General features: G+C 40.0%; 1 protein-coding gene across 3 annotated transcripts in view; it reads left to right on the top strand.

Moving 5' to 3' along the window:
• Positions 1 to 24,873, top strand: part of wdfy3 (WD repeat and FYVE domain containing 3) — a 407,868-nt gene that overhangs the window by 156,578 nt on the left and 226,417 nt on the right. For all 3 annotated transcript variants that reach the window (XM_041187506.1, XM_041187499.1, XM_041187492.1), the window contains exons 13-18: positions 1,867 to 1,950; positions 8,725 to 8,902; positions 11,807 to 12,021; positions 17,178 to 17,290; positions 21,570 to 21,804; positions 23,824 to 23,927. In XM_041187506.1, coding sequence (XP_041043440.1) covers positions 1,867 to 1,950; positions 8,725 to 8,902; positions 11,807 to 12,021; positions 17,178 to 17,290; positions 21,570 to 21,804; positions 23,824 to 23,927 — 929 coding nt within the window. The remainder of the gene's footprint in view (positions 1 to 1,866; positions 1,951 to 8,724; positions 8,903 to 11,806; positions 12,022 to 17,177; positions 17,291 to 21,569; positions 21,805 to 23,823; positions 23,928 to 24,873) is intronic.

Here is a 24,873-nt window from a genome sequence, read left to right as displayed (position 1 = left end):
TTGATGTTGGTGGCTCATAGCACCTCATGATGCTCAGTTCTGAGCTGCTACATTTGTTCTGAATCTATCCAATTTAGCATGGTGGATGGTGTTCTTAGTGTGACGACAGGACTCAGTCTTCACGGGAACCACGTAGTGGTCACTGCTACCAATTTTGCCAAAGACAGACGCATCTGGGAGAAGTAGATTGATGCGGATGAGATCAAGTAGGTTTTTCCCTCGCATTGACTCTTTCACCACTTGCTGCTAGCCCTATCTGGCAGTAATGTCCTTCAGGACTTGTTTAACTTGGTCTGTAGTGTGCTAACTGAGACACTGTCAGGGAAGGACATTGAAGTCTCCCATCCAGAGTACATTTTGTACCCTTGCAGTTCATGGTGCTTCTTCGAAGGTGTGTTCAACATGTCAGAGTACTGATTCATCAGCTGCAGTAGGATCTTAGGTGGTAATCAGCCATAGGTTTGCTTGTCCATGTTTGACCTATGCAGTGAAGCTTCATGAGATCCAAAGTCAATGTTCAGACTCCCAGGGCCACTTGCTCCTGATTGTATAATAGTATGCTATTACCTCCAGTGAGTCTGGCCTGCCCATGGTACTTGACATACCCAGGGATTGAGATGGAGTAGTCTGACACGTTGGCTGAAAGATATAATTCTACAAGTATGACTATGTCAAGCAGTTGCCTTACCAGGATGGGGTGGACCAGTGGGCTGATGAATGTCAATGGCACCTCATATAGTTATTGTAACTAATGGAAGTAAGCAGTGAGAATATAAACAAAACAATGCAGGTTGTAGGATACAGTGCAACTTGAGAGTTATGGTAATTCACTGAAACCAGCAGTATTGTATGCAGCAGCAATGTTGAGGTCCATGAGGTTCAAAGTGGAAATGTTATAGTGGCTGGACTTACTCATAATGGAAGTTAGTTTATAGACCAATCATCACTGCAGGAGTTCCTCAGTGAAATGTCACGACACCTGCATAATCCCCATATCACTTACACTGGAGTGATTATTGCTTTGGCAATTGGTCCAAGTGTTTGTGTGGAAGACTCAGATGTTAAGAAATTCTGCTGCCCTAGCTTTCCCAGATTTCTGCGAAAAGAAGCCTTGAACACTTAAGTCCAATGTTGTCCATGCCTTTTGCTTCTTCTTGGCTGAATATAAGGTAGCAGAGGTGAGTGTGTTACTAATTTAGGAGTCATCAAACATGTTCAAGGAAGGAGCTTTTAAAGGCTGCCTGTCGTGGCTTCAACTAAAGGGAAAAAAGAAAGACTTGCATTTAATAGTGCTATTTATGACCACTTGGTCATGTGCTTTGAACTCAAACCTTGTGACTCAGAGACAAGTGTGCTACCAATTGAGCCAGACTAATAACTAATGGCAGGTAAGAGCATTTGGTAGACAATGTCTAAGTTTGTTTTATGTGAACTTGTGTTTTGAGATAAGATTGCTATAAGAAGTGAACTATATGCTTCAATTGAAAGAGCACATGAAAAAATGCATCATTTAAAAAAAGTACATTAATTAAATTCCTTTGCAATTAAAATCATTACCAATTGTTTTCAAAATGTACGTTTAATATAGTAATATGTATGTAGATATTTCTTCTAAACATTGAGTATGATTATAAACCTTGCCAACTTACCTAGAAACTTGGCTTGTTTCTTTTCTTAGCATCTTTTTTCTGTTTCCATTGGTTTTTCATCCACCAGTGTTGGCTTTAAAATACTGCTTCTTGTACTGCTTTTCATGTTGTTTTCTTAAACTAAATTGCAATCTTAGCAGTAATTGCACTAACCAACTTGTGCTTATTTCTTCCTAACAATCTTTGTCCAACAATGTTTGCTCTTTTTTGTCCATAGTCTTGCTGAACAAGTTCCGCCTTGCTTGACACATGAGACTTCCCTTCCCTCTCCTTGGGGTACTCCAGCTTTGTCCAGAAAAAGGTACTAGCCCAGTAGGAATAGTTTAGCCCAGTTTTTCTCATAGTGATACACCTCAGAATGTTCTTTAATTTTATTGTATAACTTTCACACTTATACCTTTCTTTGTCAGTGGATCAATAATGAATGTATATCCATCACTTTTTAACTTTCTACCTTGCCTTGTCCTATGCTAATGCGTTCCAACTAGGCCAAGATGATGTGGTTTGCAGGTTTCTTGATGGCTTCTCCATGTTGGGTGATATTCGTGAGATACACTGGATTTTTATATTAATATAAAATGTCGCGAATAATGAATGGTCACCTGGCTGCAAGGTGCCTGACCAGTCGATTGACCATGAACCTCACAAAGCTTGACCATTGGAGGATATTGCAGGTTTGGTCGACTGAATTTGGTGTCCTCAGTCTGGTTGCTGTTGTTCCATACACACTTTCTCAGCTGGACATAGCAGCTGCAGCTTTTGCGATGCATGTGTTGATTTTAATATCAAGTGACAAATTGCGAGTGATTGTAGAGCCTAGATTTGTGAAACAAACATTGTCAGTGCTGCTAGATAGCGGTATGGCAACATCCTGGACCATAACGTTAGTTTTCCTGATGCTGATGGTCAGACCAAACTCTTTACAGGTATGTGAGAGCCTGTCCATTTGCCACTGTAGATGCTTCTCAGTGTGGAATATTAGTGCGGAATTGTCAGTGTAGAGCAACTATCTGATGAGGACTTGGTGCACCTTTGCCTTGGATCTTAGGTGAGCAAGGCTGAATGACTTTTTGTCAGTTCTGGTTTCTGGTATTTAAGTAAACACCCTCTATAGGTGACCTGAAGACATATCACAACCGCAAAAGAACGCTATCCTGTTTGAGCCCACTGCAGAACTCGGAGGGTTCCGATGTTGCTCCATCGTAGGTGACCTCACCCATCATATTGTCATCGTAAGAGGAGACCACTTTGAGTAACTTCGGCAAGCAGCCAGTTTTCTCCAGCACCTTAAATAAACCGTTGGAGTACAACGTGGGGAAGTGTGAGGTCATGCACTTTGGTAGGAAGAATAGAGGCATAGACTATTTTCTAAATGGGGAGAGAATTCAGAAATCTGGAGTGCAAAGGGACTTGGGAGTCCTAGTCCAGGATTCTCTTAAGGTTAACTCGCAGGTTGAGTCGGTAGTTAGGAAGACAAATGCAATGTTGGCATTTATTTCGAGAGGACTAGAATATAAAAGCAGGGATGTGCTGCTGAGGCTTTATAAGGCTCTGGTCAGACCACATTTAGAATATTGTGAGCAATTTTGGGCCCTGTATCTCAGGAAGGATGTTCTGGCCCTGGAGAGGGTCCAGAGGAGGTTCACGAGAATGATCCCAGGAATGAAAGGCTTAACATATGAGGAACGTTTGAGGACTCTGGGTCTATACTCGATGGAGTTTAGAAGGATGAAGGGAGATCTGATTGAAACTTAGAGAATACCGAAAGGCCTGGATAGAGTGGACGTGGGGAAGATGTTTCCATTAGTAGGAGAGACTAGGACCCGAGGGCACAGCCTCAGTAGAGGGAAGACCTTTTAGAACAGAGATGAGGAGAAACTTCTTTAGCCAGAGAGTGCTGAATCTATGGAATTCATTGCCACAGAAAGTTGTGGAGGCCAGGTCATTGAGTGTATTTAAGACCGAGATAGATAGGTTCTTGATTGGTAAGGGGATCAAAGGTTATGGGGAGAAGGTGAGAGAAGGGGGTTGAGAAACTTATCAGCCATGATTGAATGGCGGAGCAGACTCGATAGGCCGAATGGCCTAATTTCTGCTCCTATGTCTTATGGTCTTACGGTCTTTGCTCCTACAGTCTATTGCCTTTCTGCGATCAATGAAGGCAATATATTATGGTCTGCTTTGTTCACGGCATTTCTCTTGCAGCTGCCAGACTGAGAAGATCATGTTAATTGTGCATCTAATCCTGAAACCACACTGAGATTGAGAGTAGTTTTATTCAGCCAGGATCTGCAATCTGAGAAGGGCAACTGGGGCAAATACTTTTCTCATGATGCTCAGCAGGGAGATGTGTCCTTAGTTGTTGCAATTGCTGTGGTCACTCTTGCCCTTGAGCAGTGACACGATCTTTGCATCATGCATATCCTGGGGCTCTGCCCCCTCCCTCCAGCAGAGACACAGAGGTTTGTGCAGATGCTGCAGGAGTGCCCGTTTCCCTCACTTGATGAATTCAAGTGGCATCGCATCAGTATCTGAAGCTCACCCCATGGCAAGTGAGTCAATAGCTTTGCTAAGCCACTCCACTGACGATTTGATATCCAGCACTGCCAAGACTGGTAGGCTTTTTATAATGTCTGGAGCTTCCTGTGATGGTGTTTGCCCAAGAGTATAACTCAAGGTATTGTTCCACTATTTTCTCCAACTGTTTGTTGCCGTCAGTGATGATTACTCCTGCCTTTGCCTTCAGTGGAGCTGATGTACCTGTTGCCTTTTTGATTCTTTCATATATGACCTGTCAGAGGACATCTGGATATTCTGGCAAGGTTGTAATGAGTAGTCATTGGCACACTTCCTATGGATTTTACTTTGAGTGGTTCTTAGTGCATTCAGAGTATTCCCATTCAGATCGCTCTTGTATTTAATGAGCAAGAGCTGCTTGGCTTCAATAGCAGGTTTCATCACAGTAATGTTAGCTTCGAACCAGTCAGCATTTTGTTTGCTCTTGCTACCCAAATGTCGTGAGTGTGGTATTATAAATGGCGTCTTGACGTGTGTTCCATTTCGCTTCTGTGCTCTTGTGTGCGAATGCTGAAGAGCACCTTGTCAATCGAGTCTAGGAACTGTTAGTTTTAAACTGGGTAGGCAGTATGGCTGACGATGCAAGGATGGCATTTCTGCTTTGAATGAAAAAAACTTCAAGCATTGCATCCTAACCCTGGTGCGTACCAGGGAGTGATCTGTATCACAGTAAGGGAGTAAAAGGGGAGAGAGAGTAAGAAGGAAAGTGGAGTTGAGGCCACAATCGGATCAACCATGATCTTATTGAATGGCGGAGTAGGCTTGAACAGCTGAATGGCTTACTCCTGGTCCTAATTTGTATATACGTATGTTTGTATGATTGTTACTAGCCACTTATCAGTCTAGGCCTGGATATTGCACAGGTCTTGCTGCATGTGGACATAGACTGCTTCAATATCCGAGGAGTTGCAGCGAACATCCCCATTTCTAACTGTATGATGGAGAGACTGTCATTGATGAAGCAGCTGAGGCTGGTTGGGCCTAGGACACTAACCTGAGGAACTCCTGCAATGCTGTCCCGGGCACTGAGATGATTGACCTCCAACAACCACAACCATCTCCCTTTGAGCTAAGTATGACTCCAACCAGTGGAGTGTTGTCTCCTGATTCCTATCAACTTCACATTTGCTAGGGCTCCTTGATGCCACACTTGGTCAAATGCTGCCTTGATATTAAGGGCAGTCACTCTCACTTTCATTTCTTGAATTAAGCTCTTTGTCCACGTTTCGATCAAAGCTGTATAAGTGCCATTTGCCAGCATTGTCGACGGCACCTTCCCTCACTTTGTGACTGATGGGAGGGTAATCAGCCAGCTTGGGTTTGTCCTGTTTTTGTGGACAGGACTTACCTGAGCAATTTTCCACATTGTTGGGTAGATGACAGTATTGTCGTTGAACTAGAACAACTTGGCTAAGGGCGCAGCTAGTTCTGGAGCAAAAGTCTTCAGTACTATTGGAATATTGTCAGGGCCCATAGCCTTTGCAGTATTCAGTGCCTTCATCTGTTTCATGATATCATGTGGAGTGAACCTAATTGGTTGAAGACTGGTATCTGTGATGCTGGAAATGGCAGGAGAAGGCTGAGATGCATCATCCACCCAGCGTTTCTAGCTGAAGATGATTGCAAATGCTTCAGCCTTATTTTTTGCATTGATGTGCTGGGCTCCCCCATCATTGAAGATGGGGGTATTTATGGAGCCTCTTCCTCCTGTTAGTTTAATTGTCCACCACTGTTCATGGCTGGATGTGGCAGAGCTTAGATCTGATCCACTGTAGTGTAGTCCAAACCAGGTTAAGAATAGCAGATTTTCTTTCCTCAACAATCAATGATAGTTTAATGGTCACCATTACTGATAGTAGTTAAATATTCCAGATTTATTTACTGAATTTAAATTCCACCAGCTGCCAGGTGGGATTTGAACCCATTCCCCCAGAGCATTAACCTGGGCCTCTGGATTACATAGTGACATTACCACTATGCCATCCCCTTATCAGCATACTGATCTGTTTGTCCTTATTCCAATGAATTTATGTGTAGGAATATCTCTAACTTGCACTCCAATTCAAAGGCTCTGAGCTTAGTATCTCAATACTGAGAACTTGTTTGTAGATTTTGCAACCCAGAGCAGTCTTGTTGTCCAGCACATAGACTGCATTATACGGGCCTCACTCTCAAATGCAAACACAGCCTTTAAGGTAGTTCTGTGGTTCCCTTTTCCTTTTAGGTTAAGTGAGTTGGCAGATGGAGTGTCCGTGGGAAAATGTGAACTGGTCCACTTTGAAAGGAAGAATAGAAAAGCAGTGTGTTTTTTAATGGAGAGGGATTGCAGAACTCTTTGGGACAGAGGGATCTGGGTGTCCGGGTACATGAATCACAAATAGTTAGTATACAGGTATAGCAAGTGATTAGGAAGGTGAGATCACATCTGGTGTACCATGTGCAGTTTTGGCCTCTTTACTTAAGGAGGAACACACATGCATTAATGGCAGTTCAGAGAAGGTTCACTTGACTGATTCCTAGGATATAGGGAAAGATTACCCAGGATGGGCTTGTGTTTAGAAGAATGAGAGGTGATCTTATTGAAACATATAAGATCCTGATGGAACTTGACAGAGTGTATGCTGCGAGGATATTTCCTCTTGTGGGTGAGATTAGAATTAGGAGACACAGTTTAAAAATTAGAGTTCTCCCATTTAAGACGTTGATGAGGAGAATTTTTTTTCAGCGGGTCTTAGTCTGTAGCATTCTCTTCCCCAAAGAGCAGTGGACGTAGGGTCATTGACCATTTTTAAGGCTGAGTTAGATAGATTCATGATTGACAAGGGAGTCAAAAGGTGTAAGGGGTAGAGTTGGAAAGTAGAGTTAAGGCCCAACCATCATCTTCTGCTTCATCAATGACCTTCTCTTCATCATAGCTCACAAGTGGGGATGTTTGCTGATAATTACAGTGTTCAGCACCATTCGCGATGACTCAGATACTAAAGTAGTCCATGTCTATATCCAGCAAGAGCTGGACAACATTGAGGCTTGGGGCTGATAAGTTGCAAGTAACATTTGTGCCACACAAGTGCCAGGCAATGGATAAAATGCCTGCTATTTCAAGAGCTTGCACCTGAAACTATTTGTCTCCTTTTCAAAATAAATCAAGGGGAAAGGTGTGCATGATTTGCACATCTTATTTTATACATTGCAATAGAAATGTGCATTATATTTTATGGAAATCCTACTTATATTATGCTGCAAAGAATACATGGGACAGATTTCTTTGTAGTTCACACCAACAGAGAATTTAACCATCTCCCCTTGACATTCAGTAGCGTTACCATCGCTGAATAAATGCTGGCCTAGCCACGACACCCACATCCAGTGAACAAATAAATTGGAAAAAAAAATCAGATCAGCTATTTTCTTACCAAATGGGGGAGCAGGCTCAAGGGACTGAATGGCCCACTCCTGCTCTGAATTAGTTTTTGTACGTACTTCCACTTCTTTTGCTGGATAAAATGCCTGCTATTTCAAAAGCTTGCACCTGGAACTATTTGTCTCCTTTTCAAAATAAATCAAGGGGAAAGGTGTGCATGATTTGCACATCTTATTTTATATGTTGCAATAGAAATGTGCATTATATTTTATGGAAATCCTACTTATATTATGCTGTGAAGGATACACGGGATAGATTTCTTTGCAGTCCACAGTCTTGGTGCTGTTGAGTGAAAGGGCACTCTTGTTTTAATCGATTGCACTTCAAGAAGAATTGGGCTTACCAGGTGCTATAATGTTGATATGTTCAGATTGACAGTTAGAACCATACAGATCTAAGTATGGCATCATTAATGCTGAAAGGAAAAAGTAAATCTCTCAGCTTTTAAGAATGAGATGTACATGTTTTAATGAATATTCTCACCTTTTGCACTTTAATTTGAAACCTCTGGCCATTGAGAAATCACAGCTAGTTAAACATTTAAAGATAGTTTTCTTTCCAATAGTTGTGTAAGATGTTAAGATATTAAAAAAAATAGATGTTGATGGTATATTATAGTAGGTAGACTTTTGTTTTTGGTGATTAAAATATATATGCATTAAAATGCATTCCTCCTTGTTTGTTAAGTAACATTTTCTCCTGAAATTTAATCATATAAGGAAGATGGATATACAACTGCCATTCTTTTTGAAGAATTGAAGCCATACATTCTGCAAATAGAAGCTTCTCTGTAAATATCTCACTGTTTATAACCTTTGAAAATAGCACTATTATGTGGCAAGTTACAGATGCCATGCAGCATTTTATTCTTCAGGGAAAACTGGATATTTGAAGAAAAAAGCTTGAATTTTGACTTCAGAATAGCTTACATGTATTGTCTGTAGAAATTTGTAAAAATTTGCACTCTAATTTTGAACACATTCAATAATATATGTGATTTTTGAAATGTTTTTATTTTGTTTTCATTTACTCTAACTTGACTACAGGGTGATGCATTTGATTTTATTTTTTGTGTAGGCCAGGCTATCACACCGTTTCAACACCACCTGTGTTTCCAGCTAAATCTGTCACAGAAGTGAAGCTGCACAATGCACTGACTTCCTTGCATTCTTCGGATCCAGTCATAATACACCCAGGAGCTGTACTTGCAATGTTAGACCTCTTGGCTTCAGTCAGTGCCAACGAACAATTTGAGGTAGATAAGATGGGATTCAAAAAGAGAACTATTACTGAAATATTAGAATTTTCACCATTGGCTAATTCAGATCTGTTATGGCTATATGTAAATGTAATCCCGTTCATAAGATTCAGCTAAACTAAAATGGGGAGAAGTTAAAAGAAAATAATTGAAATAAAATCCAATCCTATCTTTGTATTTTTGCTCAATATTAAATATTTTTCCACTAAATTTTTATTGAATACCTCTTACTTTTTATGATTGACTTGGCTTCAATAGCCACTTGTTGGAATGCCTTTCTCTGCATGAGAAAAAAATATCTCCTAAGTACTGTTCTCTACATGTGCTAATACTAAATTTATGATGGTTTGTGGGGGAGTCTTCAATTCTGCCTGAAACAAATATGAGTGGATGCACCATCTGTGCTGCCCACCTGAAGGAGGCCTGTGTCTTGTTATGTTGTGGTAATTATGATCAGAGGCACAGCAGGATAAAGTAGTTCCCTAAAATGTATTTTAACTTTTGATCTTTTTGCCAAATGATGAAATGTTGTTCAGTATTGGATGGGAAGTTACATAACTGCTGAATTTTCTCAATTTTTTTAAAGCAATTTCTTTAGACAGTAGAAAATTAATTCTGATTTACCATTTTAATTTCCCCCTTCTGTGATTTTCATCCTTCATCATCTTACAAAGATGAAGATTAGTTCCACAGGTGTTGGCCGTAAAATGAAGGGATTATCCTCTGGCCAGATCCAATCCTGTGCTTATCCAACATGAAGTTGTGTGCACTTTTTAGTTAGGGAATAACTCTATAGCAAAGTTAGTTTAATGCATGTTTCCTCAATCCCACCATCCTCCAAGCCAAGGATGTTGAATCTAATGTGCCATCTCCTTCATTTTCCTGACTGGGAACAACTAATTTAGCACAGACCAAGGTTACAGAACTTGCTATCTTGCCATCAGTATGGTACAGCCCTGTGCATCAAATTATACCTTTATATATTGAAACAGAGGATCGATCCCTGCTACTGTGTTGTGATCCATTTCCACCAGAAGTGGAAAGTAACAGAACTGCTGTAATTTCTGTGTCTCATGACACCCAGTACTTTTGATCACCAGTTTCTCATTTCTGTTTCTCATTTGTGTCCTGCATTTAATGCTTAATCGTACTTTATTTAAATATCTGAAATAATGTTAAATTGATAGCTAATCAACTATCTTATGTGTATGAGATTAGTTTGCATAAAGGACACTTCCAATGCCCTGGGATAAAATAATAATTCCTCATGCAAAATAGCATCCATTCAACATTGTAGTTATAAATTGTAGCTGCAAATTCAAATGAGACTAATTGCATAGAATCAGTACGTGCACAGAAATGTTACTAAAGTTTGCCACCTGCTGGATTATTAAGAAAACAATTCATTGACCATTTGAGATCATCACAATACAGTACCTTTCAAATTATGACTTTTTCATATATGAAAACATAATCCATACACAACTTTGCACACCATTCTCAATTTGAGTTAAAAAACTGATGGTTAATTCCTGCTCATCAATTCCATACGTACATGCGTTGATTTGAGAATGCAAATGACTTGACAATTGTTTTTAACAACTTGAAGTTCCCTTGCCACAACTTTGCTATTATTATTTATAAATCAACTATATAGTGTATGATTGAGCAAGCAAGAAGGTCCTCTTTTTCTCTCTTCACCCAATGAACAATTTTTTGAATGAGTGATTCACATTGACTCCCCCTGAGACCACTGCATCGGGAATAACTGAGGAAGGCAAAAGGTGCGATATATGTAGCCCTTTCCACAGCCGCTGAATGTGTTAAATTGTTTTACAGCTAATTAAATATTTTTGAAGTGTAGCCATAGTTAAAATGTGTGATAGTCAATTTGTACACAAGGTCTCGCAAACAGCAGTGGGATGCATAACCAGATGATTAGTTGAGTAATGTTAGTGGAGGGGTGATTATTGGCCACCACTCTGGGAGATCTGCCCTGTTATGTCTATCTGAAAGAGCAGGCTGATTAACCTGAAAGGTGGCACCACCAATGAAGCTAAAGGGCAGGATTTTCCAGCCCCACCCCTGCCGGGATCATCTGGTCCCACCCAAACTCATTGGACTTTTGGCTGGGTCGCCGCGTCTTCCACAGTGGGTCCTGTTACGACGGGGCTGGAAAATCCTGGCATGAGTCCTGCAATCTGTACTGAAGTAGTTGTAACCACCTTTGGTTATTTTATGATGTTTTTCTTTTTAAATGAGGTCTTAATGTAAATCGTGGTCAGTTTACATTGAATTCTATAGTCAGAGTTACTCACAAAGCACAGAGGTTCAAGCTGACATTTGGCAAAATTAAAAGTTTAAAAATATTTTGTTATAGAACTGGTCTGTTTTACAAATGAATATTTTAAAAAGTATTGTTAAATATATGCATTTACAAAATGTACCAGAGCTTCAGAAATAATTAAAGGAAGCATCATAACTGAAGTCAGTATTGAAAGAGTTTACTTAATAATTTAAAAATTAGGCAGATCGGAAATATGGAGATGTTGGAAATATTATTGTAAACTGCAGCAAGAAAATGATTCTAATTCCTGTTGAAAATTATTCCAGTGTTTTAAAAGATCATGTGGTGAGGGAGGCAAACTATTACAATTGGATTTGATCCTGTCTTTACTGAGACAACTGGTTAGTCATTACAACCAGTAATTTTTTCCCTTTTTCATCCTGTGTACAGTGGGGTCACTTGAAACTCTTCCACCTTGACTGAAAGCTAAAATATTACGAGAAATGGATTGATCCTGCTTTGTCTAAAGCTAAATTGTACTATAGCAAGGAGCTCATTTGATTGATTTCTCACCTGTATTTTCTTTCTAACCCTTTCTTTCTTGTCTGTCTTAGAATGCATTAGATCTTCAGCTTGCAGTGGCTAATATCTTGCAGTCACTCATCCATTCAGAAAGAAATCAACAAGTAATGTGTGAAGCAGGACTTCATGCACGGCTTCTACAAAGGTGTAGCTCTGCTCTGTCTGATGAAGACCATCCCCTACACCCACCACTGCAAAGGATGTTTGAGAGATTGGCTTCACAGTCATTAGAACCAATGGTCCTTAGGTAGGATGTATACATACTGTACTTGCAAAGATAGTATTTAATCTAGGATGTTTAAGTTGTTGATGTTTGGGGATCTATCACAACAATATTAGAAAAGTTGGACTGGATTTACTGTAACCTTCAGTTAAATGTTCTCCAAATTCAGATAGTAGCCGCTTGATGGCTCAACAACAGTCTTTATCTTCCACAGCTGTGTCAAGAATGTCAAATTACAGCTATTCTTTGGGTTTCAATCTCATGCTAAGAAAATGTTACTGAAAAGGCAAACCAGCTTCTGGCCCACCAACATCCTGCTTAGCCCAAATTTTACTGACTTGCAAACCAATCCTTTATTCTATTACTGATCCATTAGCTTCACAAGCAGAATGTATAAAACAGCAAGGTTCAGCACCACCTCCCTGAACAAATGTGCAAGCATGTTCCCCTGCTAAGACCAATTTCAGAGTCGATGGCAAATGTATATGTAGCTCAGCTCAACCTAGCCATCACCACCAGCCCCCCTCCCGAAATTTGAGGGCCAGCAGAAGGGAAGATTCAGCTAACCACAACCTCTTCTTCCTCCTCTCAGCAATTGAAGCATCGGTGGAAGCTAAGCAGTTTGTCATCCCCATTGATCAAATGAAAATTGAAGTTACCCCTGCTTGCCAAGAGAGTTTTCCTGACTCTTTTTGCCCTTTTTTTCTTTCTCCCTTCTTTTTCATTCCAATCACTCCCCGTCTTTCTGCCACCATATGTACTTGAGCATATCTGACAAACAATTGGTTTAACCCTCACCAAATCTGTCTCGACAAGAAAAAGAAAAACTTGAAAGAGAGATACGCCTCTCATAACCTCAGAATGTCCCAAAGTGCTTTATAGCCCATGAGGTATTTTTGAAGTATTGGTCACTGTTGTAGAAAACATAGCAGCCTATTTGTGCACAGCAATCTCCCACAAACAGAAATGTGACAGTGAACAGATAATTTGTTTTTAGTGACAATTGAAGGATGATTAATGGCCTGAGGACTAGGGCTAGCTCCTTTGCTCTTCAAAACGGTGCCAGGGGATCCGTTATGCTCACCTAAGAGAGCAGAAGGAACCTTGGTTTATTGTCTTATTCGAACGATGGCGCCTCTGATTGTGCAGCACTCTCTTAGTACTGTTTAGGGGTGAAAGTCTTGATTTTTGTGTTGGAGCAGGACGTGAAGCCACAATCTTCCGACTTGAGCGAGAGTTCTACCAACTGACCTCAGAGTCTCACTGCTCTTTGCCAAAGTTATCCTTTGCTCCAGTATTATCCTCAAATGCATGGACCTCTGACTTCATGTCTCCAGTACCAACCATTTCCTTAAATCTTTCTCCCCTTCTCCCTCACCTCTTAACAAGCATGAGGAGCTCATGAGCATCTTTGTCATCAAGATTTAGAACAAGCATTCCACTGCCACTCCTGTTAGTCCTCCCCTACTCCCACCACTTTCCCCTTTTATGTAAAACCCAACTTTTCTCAAGTTAACTCTTGCCATAATTCTGAACCCAGATCTCACTCTACTTGCAATTCCACCTCCCATCTTTAAGCTTATCAAATCCATGAGACTAACTGCTCACTCCTTTGACCTTATTCCCCTTAGACTGACCATCCAACTTCCCTTCCTTTTTCCATGCCAGCTGAGATTGGAAATGGTTTCTTGTTGAGCACCATCACCCAACTCTTCCACGACCAATTGCATCACCCCCTTCCTCAAAAAAAAATCCATGACTCTTCTGTTCTTTTAAGCAAACTGTCCTATTTCTGTTTCTTGTTACATTCTTTAGCAACTCATTGCCTCCTAAATCTTTGCCCCAGGTTTCTTGCAACTCCATTCTTGAATCTCCCCTTTCAAGGTAAACTTCCCTGCTGCAGCATGCAAATCAAATTCACAAGTGACATCTAATGTTACTGTGACCAGGATGCATCCACCCTTTTAATCCTATCTACAACATTTGACACAACCACATCACCCCGCTACCCCCCCCTTCAAACACTGGTCCGCCATTGTCCAGCTTAGTGGGACTATCAGAACTTGGTTTTATTCTTGATTTTTGCCTCTTTGTTGCATTCTCACCATAAACTTAGTCAAAGCATCTCCAGCTAGTGGCTTCTATTCTTGCCCTCTCACTAATACCACTAAAGCCCCTAAAATATCTATCTTTAATCTGCCCTCATTCTCATTTATAGTCTACCCCTTGGCAGCATCATCCACTGATGCAACGTTAACTTCCATATGTACACTGATGACATGTAGCTCTTGTTTTCACTGCCTTTACTTTGAAAAACAACTTGTCTGACATCCAGTCTGGACAAGCTGAAATTTCCTTCAGCTAATGTTTAGAAAACCCCAAGCCAACATTTCTAGCACGCTCATAAATTCTGTATCCTTGCCACCTGTTCCATCCACTTTCTGCCATTGTTTCAAACCGAAACAAACTTCGCAACAATGGTGTCTTATTTAAACCCAGCTGAACTCCCAACCCCATATCCTTTCCATCACACTGAACTCATATTCAAAAGTCCTCCTGGTTCGACTTTGTAGATGCTCATCCAAAAGTCTGCTGCATGTACCCTATACCCCTCTCTGTTGGTCCCTCAAAACCTCATTTATATTCTCATCCTTGTGTTTAAATCGCTCATAGAATCATAGAATGATTACAGCGCAGAAAGAGGCCATTCGGCTTGTTTTGTTTGTGTTGGCTGTTTGCAAGTGCAATTCACCCAACACCACTCCTCTATCTCTTCTCTATTGCCTTCAATTTTTTTTCTCTTCAGATAATGAACCAATTCTCTTTTGAAAACCATGATTGAATTTGCCTCCACCATGTTCTCAGGCAGTGCATTTCAAAACACAACCACTTGCTGTGTGAAAGAGTATTTTGTCATGTCCTTGTTGCTTCTTTTGCCAGCCACCTTAAATTGATGTCCTCTGGCCCTCAATCATTCCACTAATGGGTATAGTTTCTCAGTATTTACTATCTCCGGACCCCCCCATGATTTTGAACACTTCTATTAAATCTCCTCTCAACCTTCTCTTCTCCAAGAAGAACGGCCCCAGCTTCATCAATCTATCCATATAACTGAAGTTCCTCGTCTCTCAGACCATTTTTGTGAATCTTTTCTGCACACGCTTTAATGCTTTCACACCCTTCCTAAAGTATGATCCCAAAACTGGAAACACTACTCCAGTTGAGGCTGAATGAGTGGTTTATCCAGGTTTATCATAACTTCCTTGCTTTTGTACTTCATGCCCCTATTTGTGAAGTCTAGGATCCCATATGCTTTATTAACTTCTCTCTCAACTTGCCCTGCCACATTCATCAAAATGTTAACATATATCTCCAGGTCCCCCTCTGCATCCCCTTTAGAATTGTACCCTTTATTTTATATTGTCTCTCCTTGTTCTTTCTACCAAAATGAATCACTTCACACTTCTCTGTGTTAACTTTCATCTGTCACTTGTCCACCTGTTCCACCAACCTATGTCCTTTTGAAGTTTAATACCATCCTTCTCATAGTTCACAATACTTCCAAGTTTTGTGTCCCCTGCAAATTTTGAAATTATGCCCTATACATCAAGGTCTAGGTCATATTCTATATCAAGAAGATTTGTGGTCCTAACACTGACCCCTGGGGAACCCCACTATAAACCTTCCCCAGTCCTTAACAGACCTGTGTTGGCATTTCTTAATTCATCCAAATTTGGCCAAGAGACTGTTAGTTTTGTCTTGAATTATCATTCCAATAAAATTTCCTGCCACAGAGTTTAAACTTTGTAGTTGCTGAGCTTATCCTTGTGTCCCTTTTTGAACAAGGGTGCAACATTTGAATCCTCCAGCCTTCTGACACAGCCTGTATATAAGGAGAATTGGAAAATTATGGCCAGTGCCTCTGCAATTTCCACCCTTCCTTTCCTCGTATCCTCGGATGCATCCCATCCGGTCCTGGTGACTTATCAACTTTAAATACAGCAATCTATCTATACCTCCTCTTTGTCAATTTTTAACCCATCGAGAGTCTCAACTCCTTCCTCTTTCACTATGACTTGGGCAACTTCATGGACTTGCCTATCTCTACAACTTCCTGTAATCCAACAACCCCACCCCCCCCCCCCCCCCAAAATTCTTAAGTCTACCCTCTTGTGCATCCTTCACTCCACCATTGACAGCTCATCAGTGCCCTCAACCACTTAGGCTCAGGGATTGGAATTCCTTATTCAAACCTCTGTCTTGCCACCTCCCACTCCTCCTTTAAGACCCTTTTTAAATCTACCTCATTGGCAAAGTGTTTTGTCACCTGTTCCTAACATCTTTTTTTGGTGATTCAGCATCCATTTTCTTGATTATACCTTTGACTCCCCTTGGGGTGTTTTCCATGTTGTGTTTTTTAAATGCACTTTGTTATAGCTTTAATTTTTTTAAATTATACCACAATATGCGTAGTCCTTTTAAAAACGCATATATCATTCTGCTTTGATATTTAAATTGAGGTGCAATCCTTTGGGAAATTGGTACTTAGTGATTATTAAAATAAGCGACTGGATTAGTTAAAGTATATATGACATTTAGCCAGGAATATTATTGTTACCTGAACAGTATCAAGAGCAGAGGTGCAAGTCTGTAAGAACACTATTCTTGAAGGTGTTTAACAACTTGTCTCTCACATGCTCATCCTAGATATGCTACTGCTATATTCAGATACCTTTGTGACCACATTTGCCCATACTGAAGGTATATTGATATAGGAAATGTTGACTGAAACCCTGGTGACTCCTCAGAAAGCTGAGGAGAAATTAAAGGGACAGTTATCAAGTTCACGTTCATGCACTCAGTAGTCAAATATGACATTGGTGGAGGCAAGTTGGCTGTCATATTCTCTGGCCCTAATTAGCCTGAACCAGGACATAGTTCAACAATAGCCAGGTTTGTCCCTTAAAAATTTGTAGTATTTAATTGTTATTAATTTATGAAAACTGATGGAACTGGTTTGCTGGGGTGGGTTTGTTTGTAAGTAAACCAAAACTAGAAACAGTTATTCTATACCATGAAGAGGGGAAATGCAGTATTCCTTAAGTGATTGACTTAAAATGTTTAAAGATATTATTGTTTTGTTCTGTTGATATTGATTATATCTCATTGATTGTCTTCAGGGAGTTTCTCCGTCTTGGTAACCCATTGAATTGCGGAGCCTGGGATAAGAAGTTGATAAGTGTATATAGGGTCCACAAACCGAGCTCTTTAAGTTGTGAAACAGAAATGAGAGGTATGTAAGATATATCCTTATAAATTGTGCAATCTCTTTCTTGCTAAGCATTTACCTGGAACTTCATAGCTTTCAAATTTATTTTGAATAATATCTTAGAAATAAATGTATTAATTTTAAAAACAAATCTGTTCTCTGGATGTGGCTAACACTGGCAAGGCCACATTTATTGCCCATTTATAGTTGCTCTGAGCACATTAAGAGTCAACCGTGTCAGTGTGAGATTAAAATAACATGTAGGCCAGACCAGGTAGGGGTGGCAAGTTTCCTTCCCTGGAGTACATTTGTGAACCAATTAAGTTTTTACAGAAGTCTGGCAGCTTCTGTGATTATTACACCAAAATTTACTGCATTGAGTTTCCCAAGTTGTGATAGCAGGATTTGAACTCAGTAACATGCCCTCTGTGCTAGCAATCCAATTAAATGGTGGTTAAAATTATTTATTGTTAAAGTTAAATTTATAAAAAATATTTTTGCTTTTTCTGGCTGAATTTGCCTTGCAACCTTTTAACTATGTTGCTTTCACTGCGTACGTTATAACATTATTTCAATATATCAAAAGGGTACACCTAAAGAAACGGGAGCAAAACAGCTCACTATCTATTAATGTACAGAAAATAATGTGGGCCAAAAGTTAGTGCACTGTTTTCCATACCTGATATCCTGTTATGCAGTTCCATTCATTATAGCTCTGCACTGAGCACTTAATCATAATATTTACCACTATGCAAGTTGGACAAAATCATTTGATCTTGGAAGATGCAATGTGAACATTATCAGGCTGATTTTCCAAAAATTGAGTTCCTGGAGCAGAGCCCCACCTGGCAGGAGTCTGCATTTTGAAAATTGGTATTTCTGCCTTCCAACTGTATAATCTATTTTTAAAAAACTTGTGTCTCTGTGTAATTCTTGTCTACAAAAACATATTTCCTGTTGTCACATTTTTATGTCAACTGTTTTCTTCTGTAAAACTTGTTGATTTCTATCATGGAAACTGCCTGTGTAAACTTATCACATCATTACACTGTTCCATTGCTGTTGATGTTGTACTACTTCTGGTACCTCCTCTGTATCCAATGACTTCCTCATGATGATTGTCAGTGATTCAGATTGTTTTCCAGTGTCTCTGTTCTGGGATAGATGCTATCTGCCCTGGGAGTTCTTTTTATGAACCCATTTAGCCTTTCTACATCTTTCATCTAATTTATAACAGTCATTAGTTTTACTCGGGATATTTTTGTTGGTGAGCACACGTAGCTCATTTCATCCCTTGTGAGTACTTGGACGAAGTTTATTTACAAAACATTAGCTCTTTTTTGTGCTCATTCTAGGTTTTGAGCCTTTTTGCAATGTGCATAGTTTTATCCCTTTTCTGACTATCTTGTTGCTGCTGTGATACTGTAAACTTTGTGTTTAGTCTCAGCTGCTGTGCTTTTTCTTGGATGTTTTTCTTCACCTCTGATCACGCTTTTAATATGTTTCTGTATTTTTTTGTATTCCTCCCAATTATTCCATTCTCTTTATTCTCCTTGTAAGGTTTGTACAGGTTCTTTTCCCTCTATCTTGTAATTTATTTGTTAATCCATTTAGGGGCACATTTATTTAGTCTGAGTTTATCGGCTTTTGTATTTTTCCTGCATGCTCAGCATTATACAGTTAAAGATGTTCCATGTGTGCCCCCCCTGAAATTTTAAGCAACCGTTCCCATTCTAGTTGCTTTTGTTCGTTGAATTTGGTCTTATGAAAGTTACCTACCTGACTTCTGGTCTTGAGTATTTCTTCTCCCAAATTATGTCTAAGTTTTATCATCTTGTGGTTACTGTTCTCGTGTTGCTACAGTTTATATTTTCTGGGTCTGTAATGAATATCAGTCAAGATGAGCAATGCCTGTTGTGATGTACCAACTCTAAATCTAAACCTCATAATTTTCCCAGTTTATATTAGATTGAAGTCTCTTGTTAAAATAACTTTCCCTTTCACATATAGTCTTCCGATTTCTTCATCGGGCAAATCCTTTATGCTGACTTGGGTTAGATTGGAATTTTTTTGCAATAGAGATGCCTATCTGGAGTAGTTTATTTTGAAGATTTCTACATAACACAGGACCAACCACTACATCTCCTTTAGTTTTATCTACTCCACCCTATATAAATAATTCAAATCCTGAATTTTATGCTAATTTCCATCCCCTAGACTTCCCCATGATTTCGATATTCGCAGCATATTATAGGTCTCGACAAGTCAGGGCAGTCTCCAGTGTCACTATTGTATTTCTAATACTCCTGTGCATACGTCTTATATTAAATTTGCTTCCTCCCCTGCAATATCTTCATATTTGTTGTTTCCAGTTCATTTATATGTCCATACTTATCACCTAATGACCTGTATTAACTAGGATCCTGTTTTCTCACTGCCTTTCCCATCTATCTAGTTTAAATTATTCTCTATTGCTACCTTAATGTTTCTTGCAGGCCTTTTTATCCCCATTGGTTTAAGTTTAAACTGTCTCTTCTGTGCTATTTGTTTTGATTATGATTTTGTGGTGATTTAAGAAGGTAGTATTGTTATATACGAACATAGGAAATAGGAGCAGGGGTAAGCCATTCGGCCCCTCGAGCCTGTTCCACCATTCAGCTAGAACATGGCTGATCTTCTACCTCAATGCCATTTTCCCACACTATCCCCATATCCCTTGATATTTTTAGTCTTCTGGGGGATAGAATTCCAAAGACTCTCCACCCCTAGAGTGAAGAAAGCCCTCCTCGTCTCAGTCCTAAATGACTTACATCTTATACTGAGACTGTCCCCTCTGGTTCTAGACCCCTCCCCACCAGCCAGAGGGAACATCCTTTGCACCTACCCTGTTGTATGCTTCAGTGATATCATCTCTCATTCTTCTAAACTCTGGAGAACATAGGCCCAGTCTCCTCAATCTCTCCTCATAGGACAATCCTACCACCCCAAGGATCAGTCTGGTGAATCTTCATTGCACTCTCTCTATTGGCAAGTATATCCTTCCTTGGATAAGGAGACCAAAACTGTACACATTACTCCAGGTGTTACTCACAAATGCTGCAGTCATTTATTTGACGCCTCAGTTTTTGTTTTGAAGACCCCTCGCTTCCTAAACACTGGAAGTATATATGACAGTACTTTGCACCCTGTTTCTTTGAGTTTTAAGCCAGTCTTTATATATGTGACTTTTAAGGCCCTGTGTTATTTCCTTCATGTCATTTTCCCTATGTGGACCAATGTATGCTCAAGCTGCAGGTGGACAATTTATCACCCTGAACCATATTGTTCTTCCATGGATATCCATATTACTAAGCAAAAGGCCCCTTCCAACTAAAATTGCTGTTTGGACTTCGAACTGTGTCTTTGGCCAGAATGTCCCCTCAGATTTTTTAATTGCAATTTCTTCTGAGAATTATTACCTTTTGCAGTGCTGGACAGTGGTTAGTATCTGCTAATTTAATCTCCTGGGTAGCTTCACAGCATTTCTGCCTTGTTTCTTTTATCAACCTTAGTCCATCCAAAATCCCTATTGTTTCAGCTTCCTTCAGCGCTGGCGTGTCAGGACAATGCTGATCTCCAGCTCCAACCCCTACAAGTTCACTCGCAAAACCTGATGACCAAAACACTTTTCTGAGATGACTTACTTAATTTTATCCGCACATCCTCAAAGATCTGCTTTCCATCTGCCTTTTTAGACACCTGTATCTTGTTCTATTGGATCACATTATTCCGATTTAGCAGAGAAAAACTCCTTTGTTTGAACCAGTGCGACTTCCCTTCATCTGAAATTACTCTAGCTTTTGCTATGTATAAAAATATGACTACGTATCACTTTAAACTGAGGACCCAATCTACATGATCTCGTTCATTTATCCCTTATTCTTTAGCCTCACTTCACTTGAAAACTATATTTGCTCATAATTCTTTGAGTGTAATTTTCAACTTCACTATCCACATGGCACCTTGGCAGAAGCAGATCACCCACCCGTTTAGAGCACCCCCAATTCGTGTTCTGTTGAAATTAATAGAACTAAAATTAGACAGGTTTTGCAATGGACGATTGATCTGTTACAGCAGGTTACAGCCCAGGTGGAAAATATAAGAATAATTCCACTTGTGTGCATGACCTCTGTATGTGTTGTTTGTGTGACTACACGCTTTTAAAAAAAATTGGCATCAAAGAAAAAGAATCTAGTTATATCCCCTACTATTTGAATGTTCTTATCTAGTCTCTTTTCTTTTACATTGTACTGATGCACCTCAGGGAGTATGATCATGTCTCTGGATGGATTTGGCCCTGATATTGTATTTGGCTTGAATGAAGATAACACTCACTACAGGATTAGCAAAAGCTTGCTCAAAGGGGCAGAAGGAAGCACAGTACCCCTGACCAGGGTGAAGTGCTTAGTCTCCATGACAACGCCGCATGATATTAGGCTTCATGGTTCATCAGTCACCCCAGCATTTGTGGAGTTCGATACAGCCCTTGAAGGCTTTGGGTGAGTACTATGTTGCTTGCTAAACCTGAAGAAAAAAAAACTAGGCATTATTACAATCTCCTAATACTGATTTTTTGATGCTTTATATCTTAACATGCCTTATTTAAAATAAGGAATGCGGGATCAGTTTAATAGAAACATGCTTCAAATTCATCTGAATCTAGCAACAAGAGATTTCAGGTAGTTTAATTGTATCTGCACATTCAGAAATTTTTGCATTACAAATAAAGGCACCAAATATTTAAGCTTGGTAAATACTGTCGGGAAGTATTAATATTTTCAATTTTATGTCCATGGGTTCAGAATAAACCCTCATCATTTTCCATAACCACTGTGGATGCTTCTTTGTATGTTGAATTTGTATAAATTGTAAGCACACATTTTAATGACACAATCGTTAAAATAGACATTCACACTATAAATGTAGAATAGTAAAATCTTTATTATTTGTGCTCCACTTATCTGGTAGAACTTTTGTGTACAGAGCTTTGCATGAGGCATTGATGCGTTGTACAACTGAATATTGTCTGTTGGACATGAATCAGGTTTATTATTTGTATTGTACCTGCCTTCATTTCTGAATCTGATGTATTACTTTACCAATATGTAAGATCAAAATTTGAGGATGCTTGATCATCTTTTAAATCCCATTTGTCCACTAAGCGAGTTCTTCCTTTTTATGAAAAAAAACCCTGCCATCCAGCCAATTACAGCCCCATCAGTCCTTATCAGTGAAGTGATGGAAGGTGTTGTTGACAGCACCATCAAGTGACATTTACTCAGAAACAATCTACTTACCAATGCTCAGTTTGGGTTCTGTCAGGGGCCTTTCCATTCCAGACCTCATTACAGCTTTACTTCAAACATGACAAAATAACTGAATTCCAGAGATGAGGTGATTTCAGCATGAAATCAAGACAGCATTGGACAGAGTGTGGCATCAAGGAGTTCTAGCAAAATTGAAGTCAGTGGGAATCAGGTGAAAAATCTCTCCACTGGTTGGAGTCATACCTAGCTCTGGTTGTTGGAAGCCAATCATGTCACCCCCAGGGCATTGCTGCACAAGTTCCTCAGGGTAGTGTCCTGGGCCCAAACATCCTCATCTGCTTTCATTAACTACTTCATCAATGACCTTCCCTCAAACATAAGGTTAGAAGTGGGGATGTTAGCTGATGATTGCAGTGCTCAGTACCATTCAAAACTCCTCAAATACTGAAGCTGTCTGTGACTGCATCCAGCAAGACCTGGACTACATTCAGGCTTGGACTGGTAAGTGGCAAATAACATTTAACAATTGCCAGGCAATGACCACCTCCCCTTCACATTCAACAACATTATCATCGCTGAATCCCCCTGCATCAACATCCTGGGGGTTACCATTGACCAGGAATTTCACTGAACCAGCCTTATTAATACTGTGGCTACGCAGAGGCTGGGAATTCTCTGGTGTGTAACTAAACTCCTGACTCCCCAAAGCCTCTCCACCATCTACAAGGCACTATTTCGGTAATGTGATGGAATACTCCCCACTCGCCTGAATGCATAGTGCTCCAACATCATCCAGTGTTAGTGAACCAGATGGATTTCTACAACAGTCAATGATAGCTGTCATGGTAAAAATTACTGGCACTAGCTTTTAATTCTAGATTGGTGGGATTGAGCTCATGTCCCCAAAGCACCTGCATGGGCCTCTGGATTGCTAGTCCAATGACATTACCACCACGCCACCATTTCTCCAAAACCCATGAATCGCTGCAGTTCAAGAAGGCGGCTCCCCACAACAGGCTCAAAGGCAACTAATGATGGGAAATAAATGCTGGCCTTGCCAGCGATGCTCAAATCTGAAGAATGAATGAAAAATAGCACATCTCACATCAATTGAATATTCCAGATTATTTACAGTCAAAATGAAGTATTTTGAGTTGTACTCGCAGATGATATTGGTAATGGAGGTTCCACTGTAGATGTTGTTGTTTCTACTTACTGTGCATTCATATGTGCTCTGCTTTCTCCTCTTAGCTGCCTGTTCTTGCCTAGTTTGGCTCCCCACAATGCACCCAACAATGCTGCTACCACTGCAGGAAGTGTTAATGATGGAGCTGTTACCAGTGGACTTGGTACAGGTAAAAATAAATGTTTGCCACCAGCAATTATGTTTTAATGGTGGGTGAAAACACTTAAGTGTATGTTATAATTCATTTAAGTTTTTTAAAGCAAAATAGATACAAATGCGTACAACAACCATCAACCACAACAGCAACTCCAACTTTTATTTAAATAGTGCCTTGAACATAATGAAACATCCAAGGCACTTCACAGGAGCGTTATCAAATAAATTATCTGGGCCTTTAAGTATATTTAAGGCTGAGATAGACAGATTTTGAACCAGTAAGGGAATTGAGGCTTATGGAGAAAAGGCATGAATGTGGAGTTGAGGATTATCAGATCAGCCATTGTCTCATTGAATGGTGGAACAGACTCGATGGTCCGAATGGACTGCTTCTGCTCCTACGTCTTATGGTCTTAATATGACACAGCCACATAAGGAGAATTAGGTCAGAATGAACAAAAGCTTCGTCAAACAGTTAGTTTTTAAGGAGTGCCTTAAATGAGGAAACAAAGAAATGGAGAGGAGTAGGGAGGGTATTCCAGACTTGGGGTCTAAGCAAATAAAGCTGCGGTCACATATGATGGAGTGATAAAATTGGGAATGAACAGCTTGCAAGAATTAGGAGACCACAGATATCTCAGAGGGTTAGAGAAGATTACAGAGTTAGAGAGGGGCAAGGCTGTGGAGGGATTCAAAAACAAGGATGAAAATTTTAAAATCAGGACTTTGCTTAACTGAGAGCCAATGTAGGTCAGCGAGCACATGGGTGATAGGGAAACAGGATATGCACTGAATTCAGACATGGGCAGCACAGCTTTGGATGACCTCAAGTTTACAGTGGATGGAATGTGGGAGACCGGCCAGCAGTGCATTGGAAGAGTTGAGCCCAGAGGTAACCAGTGGCAGAAATGAGGGTTTCAGCAGCAGGTGAGCTGAGATAGGACAAAGTCAGCTGATGT

This window comes from Carcharodon carcharias, chromosome 1 (genome assembly GCF_017639515.1).
Source record: "Carcharodon carcharias isolate sCarCar2 chromosome 1, sCarCar2.pri, whole genome shotgun sequence".
NCBI classification, from domain to species: domain Eukaryota; kingdom Metazoa; phylum Chordata; class Chondrichthyes; order Lamniformes; family Lamnidae; genus Carcharodon; species Carcharodon carcharias.
This window is presented reverse-complemented; position numbering and strand designations above follow the sequence as displayed.